Genomic DNA, 18071 nt, shown 5'->3' with positions numbered 1-18071 from the left:
GGAAGGGTTACCTAGCTGGGAAAAAAGGGCTGGGGGAGAGGGAGAGGGTGTGTGAAGTATCTCTGATCCAAGCCACTGCCATTTCTGGCCCAAGCCACTGCTGTCAAATTACTTGCCTTCTTTTGCCCCAGCCAGCATAAAATATTCTAAGGCTACAATCCAATTCACATTTACCTGGGAGTAAGTCCCATCGAACCCAATGGAGCTTACTTCTAAGTAGACATGTATTCAATTGCAGCCTAAGTTCCACTAACTTTTTTTGGGGGGGGGGCTGTATTACTGTGTCTTACAGTTTTTCATAATTGGATATAAAAAGTCTGTAATGTTTTGAAATGAAAGTTTGTGGGGTGTTAGAAATGTTCTCATAATGACTAGAAAATGAATTCACATTGTGCACCATACATAATGGAGCTTGTCCTCAGGAGTGGAACAAATGGGAGACATAGACCAATTATGGGTGAAGTCAGGCCATAACTTTATTGGTTATAGGAAGTATTGTGGTTGGCTAGGCTTGACGTAACGGTTGGTGACCATAGAGCCCACCTGATGCTCCACCCCGCCTGTCTTCCGGGGCCCATCCAGGGAGTTTGTTATTTATTTGATTTATATTTTATTAGATTTATATCATTATTATTATTATTATTATCTTTATTTATCCCCGCCCTTTTTCCAAACTGGAACTCAAGGCGGCTTCCAGATAAAAACAAGTACACATCATTAAGAACCTATAAAAATATAAAACATATAAACATATATCCCACCCTTCCTCCAGTAGGAGCCCAGGGAGTTGCCAGCAAAAAGGTTCTCAATGTGGTGCAGACCAAGCATGTGGGTTTACAGTGCCTGGCCCCTAAAGCTAGGGCCCTCCAACACCCTAAGTCCCCTTAAATTAACAATCCTGCCTGATGCCATTTCCCCACTCAAAGTTATGCCGTTGTATAAATCTATGGTGCGACTGCATTTGGAATACTGTGTACAGTTCTGGTTGCCTCATCTCATAAAGGTTATTCTAGAGTTGGAAAAGGTTCAGAAGAGGGCAACCAGAATGATCAAGGGGATGGAGCGACTCCCTTATGAGGAAAGTTTGCAGCATTTGGGGCTTTTTAGTTTAGAGAAAAGGCGGGTCAGAGGAGACATGATAGAAGTGTATACAATTATGCATGGCATTGAGAAAGTGGATAGAGAAAAGTTCTTCTCCCTCATAATACTAGAACTCGAGGACATTCAAAGAAGCTGAATGTTGGAAGATTCAGGACAGACAAAAGGAAGTACTTCTTTACTCAGCGCATAGTCAAACTATGGAATTTGCTCCCACAAGATGCAGTAATGGCCACCAGCTTGGATGGCTTTAAAAGAAGATTAGACAAATTCATGGAGGACAGGGCTATCAATGGCTACTAGCCATGATGGCTGTGCTCTGCCACCCTAGTCAGAGGCAGCATACTTCTGAAAACCAGTTGCCGGAAGCCTCAGGAGGGGAGAGTGTTCTTGCACTCGGGTCCTGCTTGCAAGCTTCCCCCAGGCACCTGGTTGGCCACTGTGAGAACAGGATGCTGGACTAGATGGGCCACTGGCCTGATCCAACAGGCTGTTCTTATGTTCTGACAAAGAATATTTAGCAAATGATTAGCACTTATCTCTCTCTCTCTCTCTCTTGCTGAGGGGAAGGCAAAAGCCTCATTACCAAAGGCCAATTGGATATGAATGAAATACCTTCCCAGCCCTGTAAACCAGCAACCATATAAGTTCCCACCAAGAGGCCTAAAACCGTTGGTGGGGGTGAGGAAAAAGCCATGATCAGAAGAGGCTTGGCTTTGTGGTCGAAGAAACAGAAAAAAGGTTGCAAACCAAGAATGCCAAAAATGAAAAATTAATAAAAATACGTATTTATTGTAAATCCTTAGTGAGCTGCCCAACGCGTTTCAGCCAAACATAGGCTTTCATCAGGGGCTAAAATTCAACAGAAAAGCATAATCAGACCAAATATATCTAAGGACAGACATATATAGGATACATATCAACTCTAAAACTAGATAGACCCACATATACAAAAATCAAAATATGTTTTGGAAAAACAATATATGTTTCCTTTGTAATGTTTAAAGAGTTTTAGAGTTTTTCTCACTAAGGATTTACAATAAATATATATTTTTATTTTTCATTTTTGGCATTTTTGGTTTGCAACCTTTTTTCTGTTTCTTTTTATTGGATGCCTTCCACTTTTTTTCTTCCTACCCATTTTTTGTGGTCGAAGCCCTTTTTAAAGGAGGGAACTCCCGTCTTCCCCATGAGTCTCACAATACTGTGAAGATTCGTAGGAAATCCCACGAGACCTGGCCAGGACCAGAAGGTGGTCACTGCCTCCCTGGGTTTGGAGTGCAATTTGCACAAATCAACCCCATCACAGGAGGAAACAATCTCAAAAAGCATGAGTTCTCCAACATCATGTCAGAGACTATGTTTATGGTCTGTATTACTTCTTGAAACTGCAATCCAGCCCCCCTGGCTGGAGAACATCAGGGCTTAGTGGTGGGGCAGGACCTCCATTGCATCTCCAACCCTGCTGTTCATGCTTGTCAGAGCAAATGATGGTGAGCCAGACCCACTGCCATCATGTGATGGCATCAGGCCCAATTTGAGCTCCAAGCTGATACTGCTGACCTTCTGATGGCTGTTCTGAGTAGCAGGGCTGTGGATGTAGATGATACTCTTCTGGCAGGATTTGGATTATGCATATACAGGCGGGCCCCGCTTATATGGCAGGTTCCGTTCCGGACCCCCGCCGTAAAGCGGTAATCGCCGTAAAGCGGTAATCGCCGTAAAGCGGAACCCCATTGAGTATAATGGGGCGCGTTGCGTGAAAATGCCTCAAAATGCTGCAAAAGCGCAAAATTGGCTTTAAAACAGGGAATGAAAGCCGCCGCATTAGCGGAACGCCGGTAAGCGAAGCGCCGGTAAGCGGGGCCCTACTGTATGCTGTGTTCGTGACCTGCCAACATCCAGTTCTGAAGCCTTGAAAGACCACAGTATTGAGAGCAGGTGAGAGCAACCTTTTTTCCACCAAGAGCTGGATTCTTTTGGAGTAATTTCTTAATAGTGGGTGGGGCCAAAAATAGTAGTGTCTTGGATCAGAGGTCCTTCACACACTTTCTCTCCCAGCCTTTTTTCCCCCTGTTGGGTAACCCTCAGCTGATTAAATCTTCCCTCCCCTGCAATTCTGATGTTGATTGACCCCATGGGGCACAGCTGAACGTGGTGAAAAGGAGAGTGTGCAGAAAAGAATAAATCTTTATCTGGAGTTCCACCCCTCCTTGCTGCTTGGCTAATCTGTAGGAGGGCATGTTGTCAGCCATGTAAGATCAGGCAGTGGGCCAGAAGCGGCGTGGGGGATGCAGATTGCACACTTCTGAATAAGAAATAGGGGGAAAGGGTATTTTAATTGGAGACTGCATATTAACTAGAGAATGTGCATACTGACCAGAGAATGTACAAAATTCAGTCAATATATGCACATTTCCCAAGGCCTGCTGGAGATTATGTATATTGACCAGGAAATATCCTCAATTCTCTCTTCATGGACACTTGTGGTTTTTAACATATTGTGAATCGCTTTGATGTTTTTAATGAAATAGCAGTATACAAACATTTTTATAAATAAATAAATTATGTGTGCATTTTCCGCGAGACCTGGTGAATGTGCACATTGACTGCTTGATATGCACATTAACTGCTCAGCCTACATTGCCCTTAACATATATAATTTTTTAAAAAGCTTAAAATATTATGGAAGCATCCAGAGAATAATACTCATCACACGCAATGGATTTGTGATTTTTTTTCTCTTATAACATCAGCCCCTTATGCTGAAACAGCTTTTGCAACAAGAGTTTCAATGGTAGTTTACAATATAGGGGATGCTGAACAGAGAAAATGTTAAAAGTGCCCTCCTTCCAGATCCCTTTGTTTATTCCTTTGATCCCTTGCTTGTGGTAATATTTTGTGATAAATTGCAGTGTCATGGTACATAATTTTTGAAAAATATTGTTGATATTCTTTGCAGCGATGGAGAGTATGCATGATGATTCTGAAAATGGATCTGTATCTAGTGAGATGAATGGCGCATCCCTCCCTCTTTCACAGAATGCTGATTCTGCTCAAGATGTTTCCGTTCCTGTGCCAGTGACAATAATAGATGAAGTTCCTGAAGCTGATATTCCAATGGATCCTGTTATCCTAGAGAAGCAGAGTAATGAAAATAATAATGCTGGATCTTTCACTAAGGGTAACATAGATGGTAGATCTCCCTGTTTATCCAAAAGCTTATTACAACAGCAGTCAACTGAAGAAGAGATCGGGCACCAAACTGAAGAAAAGCACATATGTGCATTTGAGACACACATATCTTCATGTGAAAAAAGGAACATGAAGGATGCAGCCCTGGAAATCATCTCAAAAAATGGCATCAATTCTGAAGAATGCAAAGTGATGACTTCTAACTTCAGTTCTGTGAATGAAGGTAATGGAAAAAAGGAGAAAGTAAAGAAATTAAATGAGGAAAATACCAAGGAGGGGCTTCCAAACAAAATTAAAACTGAATTGAAATTCGGATATGCATCAGCAAAAAGTCCTGATCAGAAGAAAGATAGCTCCTCACCATCTCTATGGTGTTATCGTGTTCACAATGGAGTTACAAACTATGAGCCTAAAATAGGCCTCACAACCTTTAAAGTTGTACCTCCCAAACCTCAAGTAAAATATTTTGACAGACAGACATCTGTTTCTACTGGTGCCATTAAAATAGATGAATTAGGCAACCTGGTGACTCCAAATGCTGGTGGTATTAAAAAGATCACAGTAAATACAAGTTCAAGTGAAACAGAGGAAACTCTCATTGGGAGAGCGAAAGCATACTGGCAATCAAAATCTATGAAAACACAACTGGAGGAGTTTGCAGTAGGTTCTTCTACCAAGTCTGTAGCCATCACCAATTTCAAACCTCTCAGTAAAATAACTGAAACAAAGCAGGATTGCCTTACACATCTGAAGGCAGCAACGTCACCGCTAGTTGGTTCTATTACAGTTGACAGTAATGTTGGGCCAGGGTGGGGAAAGCCACCTGTTTACATCATGCAGTCTTCAGTTAAAACACTAAGTGTTCCAGTGGTCAAGACAGATAAGATGGAGCTCCCATTTCAGAAGCCTCAAAGAACGTCAAGCCATAATATAGCCTCTGCCATTGCAAAATACATTGATCCACCTGAGTCTAAAACCAACAAAAAAAGGCATGACAAAGAAGAGATGAATGATGAAAAGGGGGTAAAAACTGAAACAGAACCACTTCCCAAAAGATGCATTGTTGTGGCCAAATACTGCCCAGTAGAAACACAGCCAGCAAAAACAAAAGAATTTTCCTCTAGTAATTGCAGCAAAAATGCATCAGATGCTTTACCACTTGGTACTCATCCCAGGATAGGAAATAGCACTGCCAACACCAAATTGCTGAATCAGAATAACCCTACTAATTGCTTCAGTGAGCCATTTACCACAGCATCTTCTAAAGATAATGGTTTCACAGGAGAAAAGCCCAGCTGTGGTTCAATACAAAATGTAATTGTTAGAGATACACCTTCTATATTGAATGAAAGGAAGGAACAGACTGATCAGGCTAGCTGTCCCTTCTTCCTTAGATCACCTAATGCTCACTCTTTTTCTGTCACTTTCAACTGTCGTGTGAAGTCAGCTAAGGAGCATCCTATTCACAGTGGATCATCAGAGTTAAATGGAACACCTATTGTTAATCTTGTGGTTTCAGAAAAAGATGGGAAACTTGACAATGCATCTATAAGCAATAATGCAGAGTCTAATATCAGAGATGATGACACTGCCAGTGTTTTTGGGCCAAAGAAGAAGTTCAAACCAATCATCCAGAAGCCACTTCCAGAAGACACATCACTACACAGTGCTTTAATGGAAGCCATCCGGAATGCAGGAGGAAAAGAAAATCTTCGGAAGGTAAAATAACTTAGCTGAAAGAAACTTTGAATGTTACAGGAAGTACCTCTTGCTGGATGCATGAAGTTTCCTGTAACATCAGAAGTAGTGCTTACAATTCTTAAAAAAGTGAATCCTGCCTTTTATATATATATAATTAGCAGGCATCAGCCTGTCTTATAACATCTGTTGTTTCCAGTGAATCTATTTTTTTTAAAAAAGTATAACAAGATACTGTCACTTCTCCAGTTGGTACTAGGACACAACCAAGTGTGTTGTCCACCAATTGTTTGAAGAGACAGAAAAACATCAGAGCTCCAAGATTGCTTCTGGGTAGTCCCTCCCCTGGAGTATCAGCTCATTTTTCTGTCTCGTTTGAAAAGGATACTTTGGCTGGCACTCTTCTGGCCTTGAATGCATTTGATCAATCTGGAGTGTGAGAGTTTCAGTGGTTGCAATGGTGCATGTTTGTCTTTGTTTATCTTTGGATCTGACATTTGCTATCTGTCTTTTCTGGTTAGCACTAATTTCTAGAATCTTTAATTGCTAATTTGAAGTGCTCAAGTGTGATTATAGTTAATTCTCATCCAATTTAGCTTGTTTTTAACTAACAATTAAATTCATTTTGATTGTCTCCCCCAATTAATTATCTACAAAACAATTAATTGCAATTTGATCAATACTCTGATTGATTAAGCTGCTCCCATTCAGGCTGTTCCTTAAGTATTCAAATTGGATCCTGGTTTCAATCAAATTCTAAAGATGACCAAAAATGTAAAAAAGACATAGGCAGACTGTCTTCTGAGACTAAACCAAGGTTTGGAGGAATCAGGGACAATGAAGTACCTAACCAAGCCAAGAAAGGCAGCTGTAGCAGGAAAAATAGTACCCGCCGTGTTGGATCTCCAAACCAGTGCAGCATAGCAGAGCCTGACCTCTTGTGCGGTAGTGGAGACATCAGCAGGCATGTTAACAATACAACCAAGCCCAAATTGCTCTGTGGTAGCGGCAGCACCAGCAAGCAGAGAGACAGCTCAAAACTCTGTTGATTCTCATTCTGCAGTAGCAGGGAAAAAGTTAAAAAAGAAAATGTCAGCAGAGGCAAGCCAAAATCGCCTGCAGAACCTTAATGAGGAGGAGTTGCCTGAACCAGATGATTAGCAAGAACCGGCCCTGGATCACCAGGTCTACTCAAAAATTCTCACCATTGGGGGCAATGATTTGGTTCCCTTTATTAATTCAAATGAAACACTGAGTTACATTGATTCTGCTGCCACCTTTGGTCATAGGCTGCAATAGCAGCTTGAGCCCAATATTATTCTGCCTCCTTTGTTCAAGTTCTGAAGAGGGAAGTCATAAATATTGGATTAACAGGGTAGGCAAGCCATGAAACCCCTGGTGGTCAACATACAGTACTGCAACAGAGCCAATACATAAATACAATGCAGCATGGTTCTCATCCTGTGGCTAGCCCCTGCTGCCAGCTCTGTTCATAATATAGTACAGCAACAAGAAATTGTTGCTTTTAATTCATTGCTAATCAGACAACTAAAGGAAGCCTTAATGGCTGAAATGTCCATACATCATTTATCAAACCACATGCCAATGACTAATTTATCAGTTGACCAGCACATTGCACCCAATAATTTGCAGGCACTCCAATTCCAGCGAATATAATGATGCAACAACCACCATCATTGTTTGCTCACAAAAGCCTAAGACATTAGGGTAGATCAAGTCCATTAGCCCCTAGAGCAATGCACCCACTGCTAGAGGACAGGTCAATTGTAGATGAGCTCAACAGTAACATTCCAGAAGCGGACAAAGCAGAATGGAGTGAGGATTCTGAGGTGGAGAAACAAGCATCCATGCACTTATTTCAATATTTTTACTTCAAATCATTGCTGACAAAAGCCATGGCAGTAGTACAGTTAAAATCCTGCTCCTGAGCCTATGCCTTCTTTAAGTGTGGCAGACCCCAAACCAACACAGAAAGTATTGTGAGTAGCCAACCTAGTAAAGAAGGTAATTAAAGTGAAATGGTAGGCTCCATTACAATAAAAAAGTCACTGCCTTATGCTAATGTATATTACACTTAGACACAGAAATGATGGAGCAGCTGAAAATTCTGGCCATTGATATGCCCATTTCAGCACTGGTCTCAAAACACTTTCTATTCAGAGATGGGGAGAGTCAACTCTGCAGCATGACAAGTTGAAGGGGCAGGATTGCAGATTAAGATGGATAGAAAAATGGGTTATTCAAATCACTGGGGCCCAGTAAACTGAATCCTAGAGTAATGAAGGAATTGACTGAAGAATTTTCTGAACCACTGTCTATTATCTTTGTGAAATCATGGAGGATGGGTGAAGTGCCAGATGATTGAATCAGGACTAATGTTATCCCTATCTTCAAAAGGGCAAAAAGGAGAAAACTGGGAACTGCAGACCAATCAATCTGACATCCATTCCTGGGAAAATCCAGAGCTCAGTCTGTAAGCAGCTTGAAAACAATGGAATGATTACTAGAAGCCAACATGGATTTGTCAGGAACAAATGCCAGACTAACCCTATTTTTTGATCTGGTAATCTCCTTGGTAGAGTATCGGAATGCTGTGGACATAATATATCTCAGTTTCAGCAATGCATTTGACAAAGTGCTCCGTGATATTCTGATTAGCAAGCTAGCTAAATGTGGGCTGGATAGAATATCAGATGGATCCACAGCAGGGTGGATTTGATTTAAATCAAATTTATTTAAGTCATGATTTAAATTGCTTCCCTGAAGGACTCAATTCTAATGATTTAAATCACAGTTTAAATCACTAGTGAGGAAGATACTATTAATCATTTTTAGTAGAAGTACATTGTAGTTTAATATAACTTTAATACACATTCAGAGATGTAGGTTTCATTAGAAGGTAGGTACACACTAAACAATTCTGAATTGTTTTCAGAATAATTTTCATTAAAAAAATGGAATAATTTGGTCATTTTAGTGCTAAAGCAGAGTGAACTTGTGAAATGCATTCAGGAGATGAAACAGCTCCAACTGTTCAATTAATCATGATATCTTTGTCATGATGTGACAGAATCACCACCACCAAACAGGCCTTTAAATTGTGCTAACAAGATGGTTTATTCTTCTGGTTAGTTTTCTTCTTCAACAAAAAACATTAAGAAACATACACATGGATATTTGAATGGCTACCTATTTTAGTTTCTAGATAAATGTAAAGTTCTTTAAAATAAAATTTAGGCAATTTCAACAATGTCAGCATGAGCAAATACTGGGTGGTACAATTAAATCAGTCTTCTTCACCTTTAGTTTTCTTCTTCAGATGACAAAAACATTAACAAAACCCTGGACTCCTACTAGGAGGAAGGGCAGGATATAAATCTAATAAATAAATAAAACATGGAGATGGATTTTTGAATGGTTAACTATTTCAGTTTTTAAATAAAGGTGAAGTTTTTAAAAAAATACATAGGCAATTTCAACCAAGTCAACATGAGAAACTGAAAATGTTGGGCGACACAGTTAACTCAGTCTTCTTCTCAACCTTTGTTTTCCTTGTTCATTGTCTGGAAAAGAAATACAAGCATTCCTGCTTTTTCAGTTCCCAATTTATTTCTCAATTTAGAATGAATGAGTCTAAAGGAAGAAAAAATTCTGTCTACACCTGGAGAAGAGGCTACTGCTGTTAAGAGCTGGATTACCACTTCAGTGGTCTCCTCCTTGTTCAGATCTACTCCATCCCCCCAAGTTCCCTATCCATTGATCTTCTCTACCATTGCACTTAGAGAGAGGCAAGGTCTAGAGAGAGAAAGAACTTTATGTACACCACTTGCAGAATAGGACTGATCCTATCTTCATAAACTGCTGTTAATGTATTCACAGAATATAATTAGAAGTTGTATAATTAGTATGCATTATGATATCTTTGACCTAAGGTCTTTTTTCTAATTGATTTAAGAAAATTTTGAAATCCAATTTACATCTTTAAAAAATTAAAAATCCAATTTTTATTTTTTTAAAAAAAGCATTGATTTTTATCAACCCTGTTCTACAGTTGGCTACAGAATCAAAGAGTGCTTATTAACAGTTCCTTCCCAAAGTAGGGGGAGGTAACAAACAGAGTGCCGCAGGACTCAGTCCTGGGCCCAGTGCTCTTCAGCATTATTATTGATGACTTGGACGAGGAGGTGCAGGGAATGATGATCAGATCTGAAGATGATACAAAATTGGGAGGGATAAATAATGCTGTGCAGGACAGAAACAAAATTCAAAGTCATCTTGATAGGCTGGAGCATTGGCCTGAAAACAATAGAATGAAATTTAACAGGGATAAATGCAAAGTTCTTCATCTAGGAAAAAGAAACCAAGTGCACAGTTATAAGAGGGGGGATGCTTGGCTCAGCAATACTACGTGCAAGAAGGATCTTGACATTGTTATTGATGACAAGCTGAATATTAAGTCAACAGTGCAACATGGCTTCAAAAAAGGCAAATGCTATTTTAGGCTGTATTAACAGTATAGTTTCCAAATTGCATGAAGTACTAGGTCCCCTCTATTCGGCACTGGTTAGGCCTCATCTTGAGTACTGCATCCACTTCTGGATGCTGCACTTGAAGAAGGATGCAGACAAACTGGAACAGGTTCAGAGGAGGGCAGCAAAGGATGATCAGGGGACTGGAAACAAAGCCCTATGAGGAGAGACTGAAAGAACTGGGTATGTGTAGCCTTGACAAGAGAGGACTGAGTGGAGAAAGTATCACACTCTTCAAGTACTTGAAAGGTTGTCACACAGAGGAGGCCAGGATCTCTGTGTGCAGGACATGGAATTATGGGCTCAAGTTAGAGAAAGCCAGATTTCAACTGGACATCATGAAAAACCTCCTAAATGTTAGAGCAGTACGACAATGGAACCAATTACTAGAGAGGTAGTGGGCTCTCCAACACTTGGAGGCATTCAAGAGGCAGCTGGACAGCCATCTGTTGGGAATGCTTTGATTTGGGTTCCTGCATTGAGCAGGGGGTTGGACTCAATGGCCTTATAGGCCCCTTCCAATTCTACTATTCTATGATTCTATTATTTTGGGGGGGTTTTCCCCAGCCCTTCTCATCTCTGTTAGGAACCTGACTTAGGTCACTTATTGGGTTCCTAGCTCAGGTGAACCCATGTATATCCTAGCCACAGATAATATTTTTAAATACTGCTTTGCATCAACATTCCTTATCTTTTTCTTTCATGTCCTGTTAATGGTCTTCTTTCAAGTATGGATGGGTTCTTTGTTGCTCATCTGTTGTGCCCACTGGCCTGTGTGTGCTGTTGTACACAATAAGACCACACTCATCCATGATTTCATCACACAGAGGAGGTCAGGATCTCTTCTCAGTCATCACAAAGTGCAGAACATGGAATAATGGGCTCGAGTAACAAGGATGCCAAATTTCGGCTGAACATCAAGAAAACCTAACTGTTAGAGCAGTATGACAGTGGAACAAATTACTTGGGAGGTGGTGGGCTCTCCAACACTGGAGGCCTTCATGAGACAGCTGGACTGCCACCTGTCAAGTATACTTTAACTTGGATTCCTGCATTGAGCAGAGGTTGGACTTGATGGCCTTATCTACTATAGGTAGATAATAGTAGATGGTCTCTACTATTCTATGATTCTATGACAAAGGGCAAGCTTGATTTCACACTCAAAAAAGTACATGAAGCAGCACCCTTGGCAATAAAAGCATCTTGTATAGCTTCCATGTGTGCCAGGACAGCAAAGCTATGGACAGATGATATTCTCACAGATCCTACCCAGCTTGGAAAGACAGCCCTCGATTGCAAGGGCTACAGCCTTTGTAGAAGATGCATCTGTGGACATAATCAGTTTATCTTCAGAGCCATAGCAGCAAAGATAGTGGCAAGACCTACTGTATGGCTGAGACAATGGGAGGCTGATCACAACTTGCATTTCATGGTAGCAACTTATCCCTTTGATGGGAAGAATTAACCAAGGGTTAATTCAGACTTTCACCAACAATAGGAGTTAGTACTCCCAAACTTTTGTCCCAATCTAAAATGCCCTTTGGAGCACACATGACACTCCCTAGCTCTTTGTAGAACACCAAAAGTATATATTGCAAGAATGGGACCCATTCATAAAACAAAGTCCCTATTAGTTTCCTTCCACCCACTCTCCTTGGGTCAAAAGGTATTCTCAGCTACTCCATTGAGATGGATCAGAACATGTATTTCATTGGCATACACATCACATGCAGAGCAGTTACATGGGTCAATCCATTTTTATTCATGAATCATTATAAGATGGATGTGTGTGGTTCCTGGGAGATGGTTCCTTCAACAGGTTCTGTCGAGCCACTGATCAGCCAGCCCTGGCCATAACTAGGTCGGCTTTAGAACATACTACTTGGTTGTGTCCTAGTGCCAACTGGAGAAGGTACCTTTGGTACTCACCTACAAGGTGTTTCTAAGAGGGCACTAGGGCACAACCAAGGCCCACCCTTGGCTGCTTGATACCTCACATATATAAGCATAATCCATTTGGAGACATGTACTTCTTGAATTCTAGAAAGTGTCATGATGCCATATCTCCTACCTGTACAAACATTTACCTATTTAAAATGGTATGAATGTATGTATTATCTGTGTGTAGCTGGGCTAGAAGGTGAACTGAGGCTCCAGGGGAAGGACTACCCAGAAGCAATCTGGAGCTCTGACATTTTTCTTCCTCTTCAAGCAATTGGTCGACAGCAACCTAATTGGTCATGTCCTAGGGCCCCCTTAGAAACATCTTTCAGGTGAGTACCAATGGTACCTTCTGCACTATGTTACACCATTCAGAGACAGAGAGAGCAAACTAATTATAAATTGAACTCATAAAAGTAATAACCATGCAATGCTTTGGAGAGATATAATCAAACATAATAACAAAATATTTTAACTGGCACTACTTTTGGTATGTGGTAAGGCTCTGATAAACAGGACCTACTCTTATAAATCATATCTAATTTTCAGTGTCCTCAGGTTGGATGAAGGGCAGAGTCAGGTACGCCAGCTTCCAACAGAGTGACCTTCTAGATGTTCAAATTATCTGTTTCCAAACTAGGTAAAAACAATTTTTATGTCTATTTTGTCACATGCTAGATGTCACGCAGCATAGTTAATGGAGCTCAGAAGAAACCATTATTCACAGAATACGAGAATGAGCGCTCTGCCCTTCTGGCAGCCATTAGAGGTCATAGTGGCACTTCAGGGTTGAGAAAGGTAAGTACAGCATCAGTATCATTTCAGTAGCTTGTTCATCCATCGCACCACATTGGAAATGCTTTAAATGAAGCTCTGCTCTAATTACCAATCTAAAGTGAAAAATTAAGCCAGTGTAGGCATATTGCATACATACATTCTGCATTCACTGACTTCATAAAGTCCAACTGGAGCTGATACTAGACATTTTAATTTGCTTAAAAATTTACCTAACCATAGTTCTGTGGTAAAACACATGAAAGGCCTGTAGTTGAGACATTGGGGAGCTGCCCCCAGTCAGAGTATACAACACAGGCACATGGAGAAACCTGGTAAAAGGAAATGTCCTATGTTCTGCTGAGATGAGAGGCTTGTCCCAGAACTAGAACTGGTACAAGACTGGTACCTGCCATTGGTACCTGAGAGTTCAACCGTTCCTGCAGTTGGCCCCCTGGCTCAGTGGTATAGGGAATAGAACTCTCTGGATATCTATAGCACCTGACAATTCTAAATTGACAGAGATATGACTGAGTGCAAAGGAAGAACACAGTTCTTATGCTTCTGTCAGTCCCACCAAAGGATGCACGCACTGTGAAGAAACTGTTAATGACTTGCTCATATTTATATCATTAACATTGGATATAAACCTGCTTACTATTCTGTCCTAAATATTTTGAAAAATAAGCAGTACTTTAGAGACTTTATTATAGTACTTTCAAGAAAAACACCTTGTTTTCCTCTCATCTAGTATTGTGTCACTCTGGGCTACTTTACAAGCTACAGAGAGGAAAACCTAAGTTTTGATTAGTGTATGATACATATTTGCAAACATGTATTTGTTGTAGTGACATGTTACACTTAAAGCATCTTATGTGTAAACCTAAAAAAAATGTAACATGTAAAATGTAGTATGTGAAAAAGCCCTTAGAGTTATAAATAGGTATTACTAGAGCATGTCTATGCTAGTGTTTGCTGTACCCTTGCTTTAGCAGTGATGGGTCAAAGCAGGATTTTGCAAAATTATCCCTTTGCAATCAAAAACTACAACTATTTTATTTATTTATAAGATTTCTCACCTGCCCTTCACCATAAGGTCCCAGGGCATGTTATAACCATTTAATCATACGGTTATATAAACAAGTAAAGCAGTTACAATTAAAAAACAAGTAAACCCGCTCCAACCAAACCAGAACAGTATAAATTCAACAAAAGAGATGGATCCCCCCCCAAAAATACTTTTATCTGTCAAAAGCTAGGGTAAAGAGGTGTGTCTTCAGCATACAGTGGAACCTGAACAACAAAGATGTAGACTCACCTGTATCAGGAGGGAGTTGCACAATTTAAGGGCTGCCACAGAGAAAGTCTTCTCCCAGACTGCCATTCCCTGCACATCTGAGGATGGCAGAACTACCATGAAAGCTCCCTCTGCAGATCTTAACACTCAAGAGGGACTGTGGGGTGTAGGTGTTGCACCTACCACCTAATATGCCATGCCTACTTACTTTGCTGGTTGCACCCATGTTCAGTGAAAACCAACATAGATCACATTGTGGTCTTTGAGGTTCATATTTATTTATATACCGCCCCATAGCCAAAGCTCTCTGGGCGGTTTACAGCAATTAAAAACAAATTACAAATTTTAAAAGAGGCGGTAATGAGACCACTCCTGAAGAGACCCTCGCTGGACACAGAAATTCTTAATAACTATAGGCTGGTGGCAAATGTTCCATTCCTGGGCAAGGTCCTTGAACGAGTAGTTGTGGGCCAGCTCCAGACACTCTTGGATGAGACCGATTATCTGGATCCATTTCAGTTGGGGTTCAGGCCTGGTTTTGGCACGGAAACAGGCTTGGTCACCCTGTATGATGACCTTTGTCGGGAGAGAGACAGGGGGAGTGTGACTCTGTTCTTCTTGATCTCTCAGTGGCTTTCGATACCATCGACCATGGTATCCTTCTGGGAAGACTGGCTGAGTTGGGAGTGGGGGACGACTGCATGGCAGTGATTTCACTCCTACTTGGTGGGTCGTCTTCAGAAGGTGGTGCTCGGGGAACATTGCTCGGCACCCTGGACTCTCCAGTATGGGGTTCCGCAGGGGTCAGTTCTGTCCCCCATGCTGTTCAACATCTACATGAAACCGTTGGGTGCAGTTATCCGGAGCTTTGGAGTGTGATGCCATCAGTATGCTGATGACATGCAGCTCTATTTCTCCTTTCCATCTTCTTCAGGTGAGGCTGTCAATGTGCTGAACCGGTGCCTGGCTGTGACAATGGATTGGATGAGGGCTAATAAACTGAGGCTCAATCCAGACAAGACTGAGATGCTGTTAGTGGGTGGTTCTTCTGACCGGATGGTGGATTTCCAACCTGTCATGGATGGGGTTGCACTCCTCCTGAAGGAGCAAGTTCATAGCTTGGGGGTTCTTCTAGAACCATCTCGGTCACTTGAGGCTCAGGTAGCCTCGGTGGCACGGAGTGCTTTCTGCCAACTTCAGTTGGTGGCCCAGCTACGCCCTATCTGGACAGGGATAACCTGGCTTCAGTTGTCCATGCTCTGGTAACCTCCAAATTAGTTTACTGCAATGCGCTCTATGTGGGGCTGCCTTTGAAGACAGCATGCAAGCAGGCAGGCTGACAGCCGCAGCAGATGGCTCTCCCTCTTTGCTGGGCAATGGTAGTCCTCTTCTTCCTGCAGGCACTGGGTCTGGAATCAGTATAATGCTATTTTTTCAAGACTTCAGGCTTCTCTTGGGCTTATATGATGTTTCACTAACCCCTTGGACCTTTTCTTCTTGGGCCCATTTGGTCCATAGGCTGGAGGTCCATCCCCCCCCCCACTTTAAATTAGGTGAGAAAGCAGGAACAGATGTTTGCAGGAAGATAAAAGTTGCTATGAGGCTTACATCTGTGGATGTCCAGGAGGGGAAGGGATTAAAATATGCAGCCAATACAATTGTTCCATGGTGCCTCCTATCAACATAGTTCTTTCTTTTCTCTCTTATGTTTCTGAATGGTAGATCTCCTCATCTGCTTCTGAAGAGCTGCAGAGTTTCCGAAAAGCAAAGGTAGCCTTGCAAAACAGAGAGGTTTCTACAACAGAACAAGAGGGTTACAAGCTGCCACCTCCACTGCCGCCACCTCTACCTCCTACTCAACTGACAATGAAAACTCCTAGGTACTTTGCAAGTCAGATAACAGATAGTCCAGATCCAAGGCAGGCACTAATGGAAGCAATCCGCTCAGGAACTGGAGCATTACGTTTAAGAAAGGTAAACATCTTCATGGCAGGAATGCAATGAACAGGAGGAGGTATGGGTTGTGGGCAACGGTTGATAGGGAAGCAGGAGTGTTTGGTACGAGAGGGAAAGGACTAGACATGGCACAATAATATTAGGCTTTGTTTCAATTAGAAGCAACTTTTACAAACTACATACCATAACTGATGACACTTTAGGCATTCTGACATCCTGTGACAGGACATTATTTTTTGTGGAACAGATCTTAGGGCCAATTCAAGCACTTCCCCTTTCCAAGGGGGGACTGTCAGAAGACCAATGGTAGAGCTGTGCCTAGTAGGATTAAATTACTGCATTGGGATTAGCATGAAAGTCGAGTTCCATGCAACAGTTCTGCACCAGCAGCTAGCCTGAAAGTATTCCACACAATTGGGTTGACGTGTGCAGTAAGCCTAATCTAAGTATTATGTCCTCCTGCATAGATCGATTTTATGTAAAAGGATTAACATTTGAACCTGCCCACCTTCTAATCTACACCAAGACTATTTAGAGTAAATTTGCCTCTCATATACTATGGGAACAGTAGTGGACTTTAGTAACAGAGTTGCCCCAGAGTTGATTCCGGCATAAGCCAGGTTCAAGGCCTAGTGCCACTGAGTCCTGACAGTGTGGAGCCACACAGAATCAATGCAAGGAGTACATCTTTATCATTCTGACTGGTAGCACCACATATAAAAAATAATGTAAAGGCTTAGTACAGTTGCTTTAGAATAATACTAGTGAAACCTATAGAAATAATTTATTTCTCTGATATTAATGGATTGAAAACTTTTAGAATTTCCCAGGAAGTAATCTTGTTTGTGTTTGCAAATGCAGATGGAATTTTCCTGCCTCAGATTTTACCACAAGCATGCAAATACTATGTAAACTTATCTGCCTACCCTTCAAAGAAAAAGAAACCCACAAAAGTCATAAAAGAAATGATACAGCTTCCAAGCATTTTTGTTAGGAAGCACAAACCACAGAAAATCCTTACTCACTGAAGAAAAAAACAGTAGTTTTCAGAGACTACTAAAAACAGCACTGTATAAACCATGTTGTCAAAGGCCACAGAGAGATAATGCTCTCAGTCGTCATGCAGAGCTCCTCATCAGCATGGTCCCTTTTTGTAAACTTTTTCCTCAGCTATTAAGGTCAAAGATGGCATCCTGTATTGTAGACCACATGTTGCCTCAAAGAATCTGATAGAAAGGGGTAGAAAAGACAATGGGAAAAACAATATTTTTATTGCTTAATGGAATTGTTTTATTTATTTTGTATTTTATCATTGTAAATCGCTTCAGGAGCCTACCTTATTACTGGATGTATGAAGTGATAAATATAATAAACTAAATGAAACTAAAAATTTCCTTCCTTTTCTGTTCTCCCAGAAAGGTGCTCTTTATCCATAGGACGTTTGATTGAATATTTATTTACTATTAGTATTTAATACCCTGTACTTTTAGTCATCAGTGTTAATTATGGAATTGATAGAATGCAATATAAAACAAAGATAATCTGAAAATAATTTAAAGTGT

General features: G+C 41.0%; 1 protein-coding gene across 8 annotated transcripts in view; it reads left to right on the top strand.

Moving 5' to 3' along the window:
* Positions 1-18071, top strand: part of COBL (cordon-bleu WH2 repeat protein) — a 267077-nt gene that overhangs the window by 239244 nt on the left and 9762 nt on the right. For all 8 annotated transcript variants that reach the window (XM_061590022.1, XM_061590027.1, XM_061590024.1 and 5 more), the window contains 3 exons: positions 4061-6012; positions 13161-13280; positions 16276-16527. In XM_061590022.1, coding sequence (XP_061446006.1) covers positions 4061-6012; positions 13161-13280; positions 16276-16527 — 2324 coding nt within the window. The remainder of the gene's footprint in view (positions 1-4060; positions 6013-13160; positions 13281-16275; positions 16528-18071) is intronic.

Source organism: Rhineura floridana, chromosome 11 (assembly GCF_030035675.1).
Source record: "Rhineura floridana isolate rRhiFlo1 chromosome 11, rRhiFlo1.hap2, whole genome shotgun sequence".
Taxonomy (NCBI): domain Eukaryota; kingdom Metazoa; phylum Chordata; class Lepidosauria; order Squamata; family Rhineuridae; genus Rhineura; species Rhineura floridana.
This window is presented reverse-complemented; position numbering and strand designations above follow the sequence as displayed.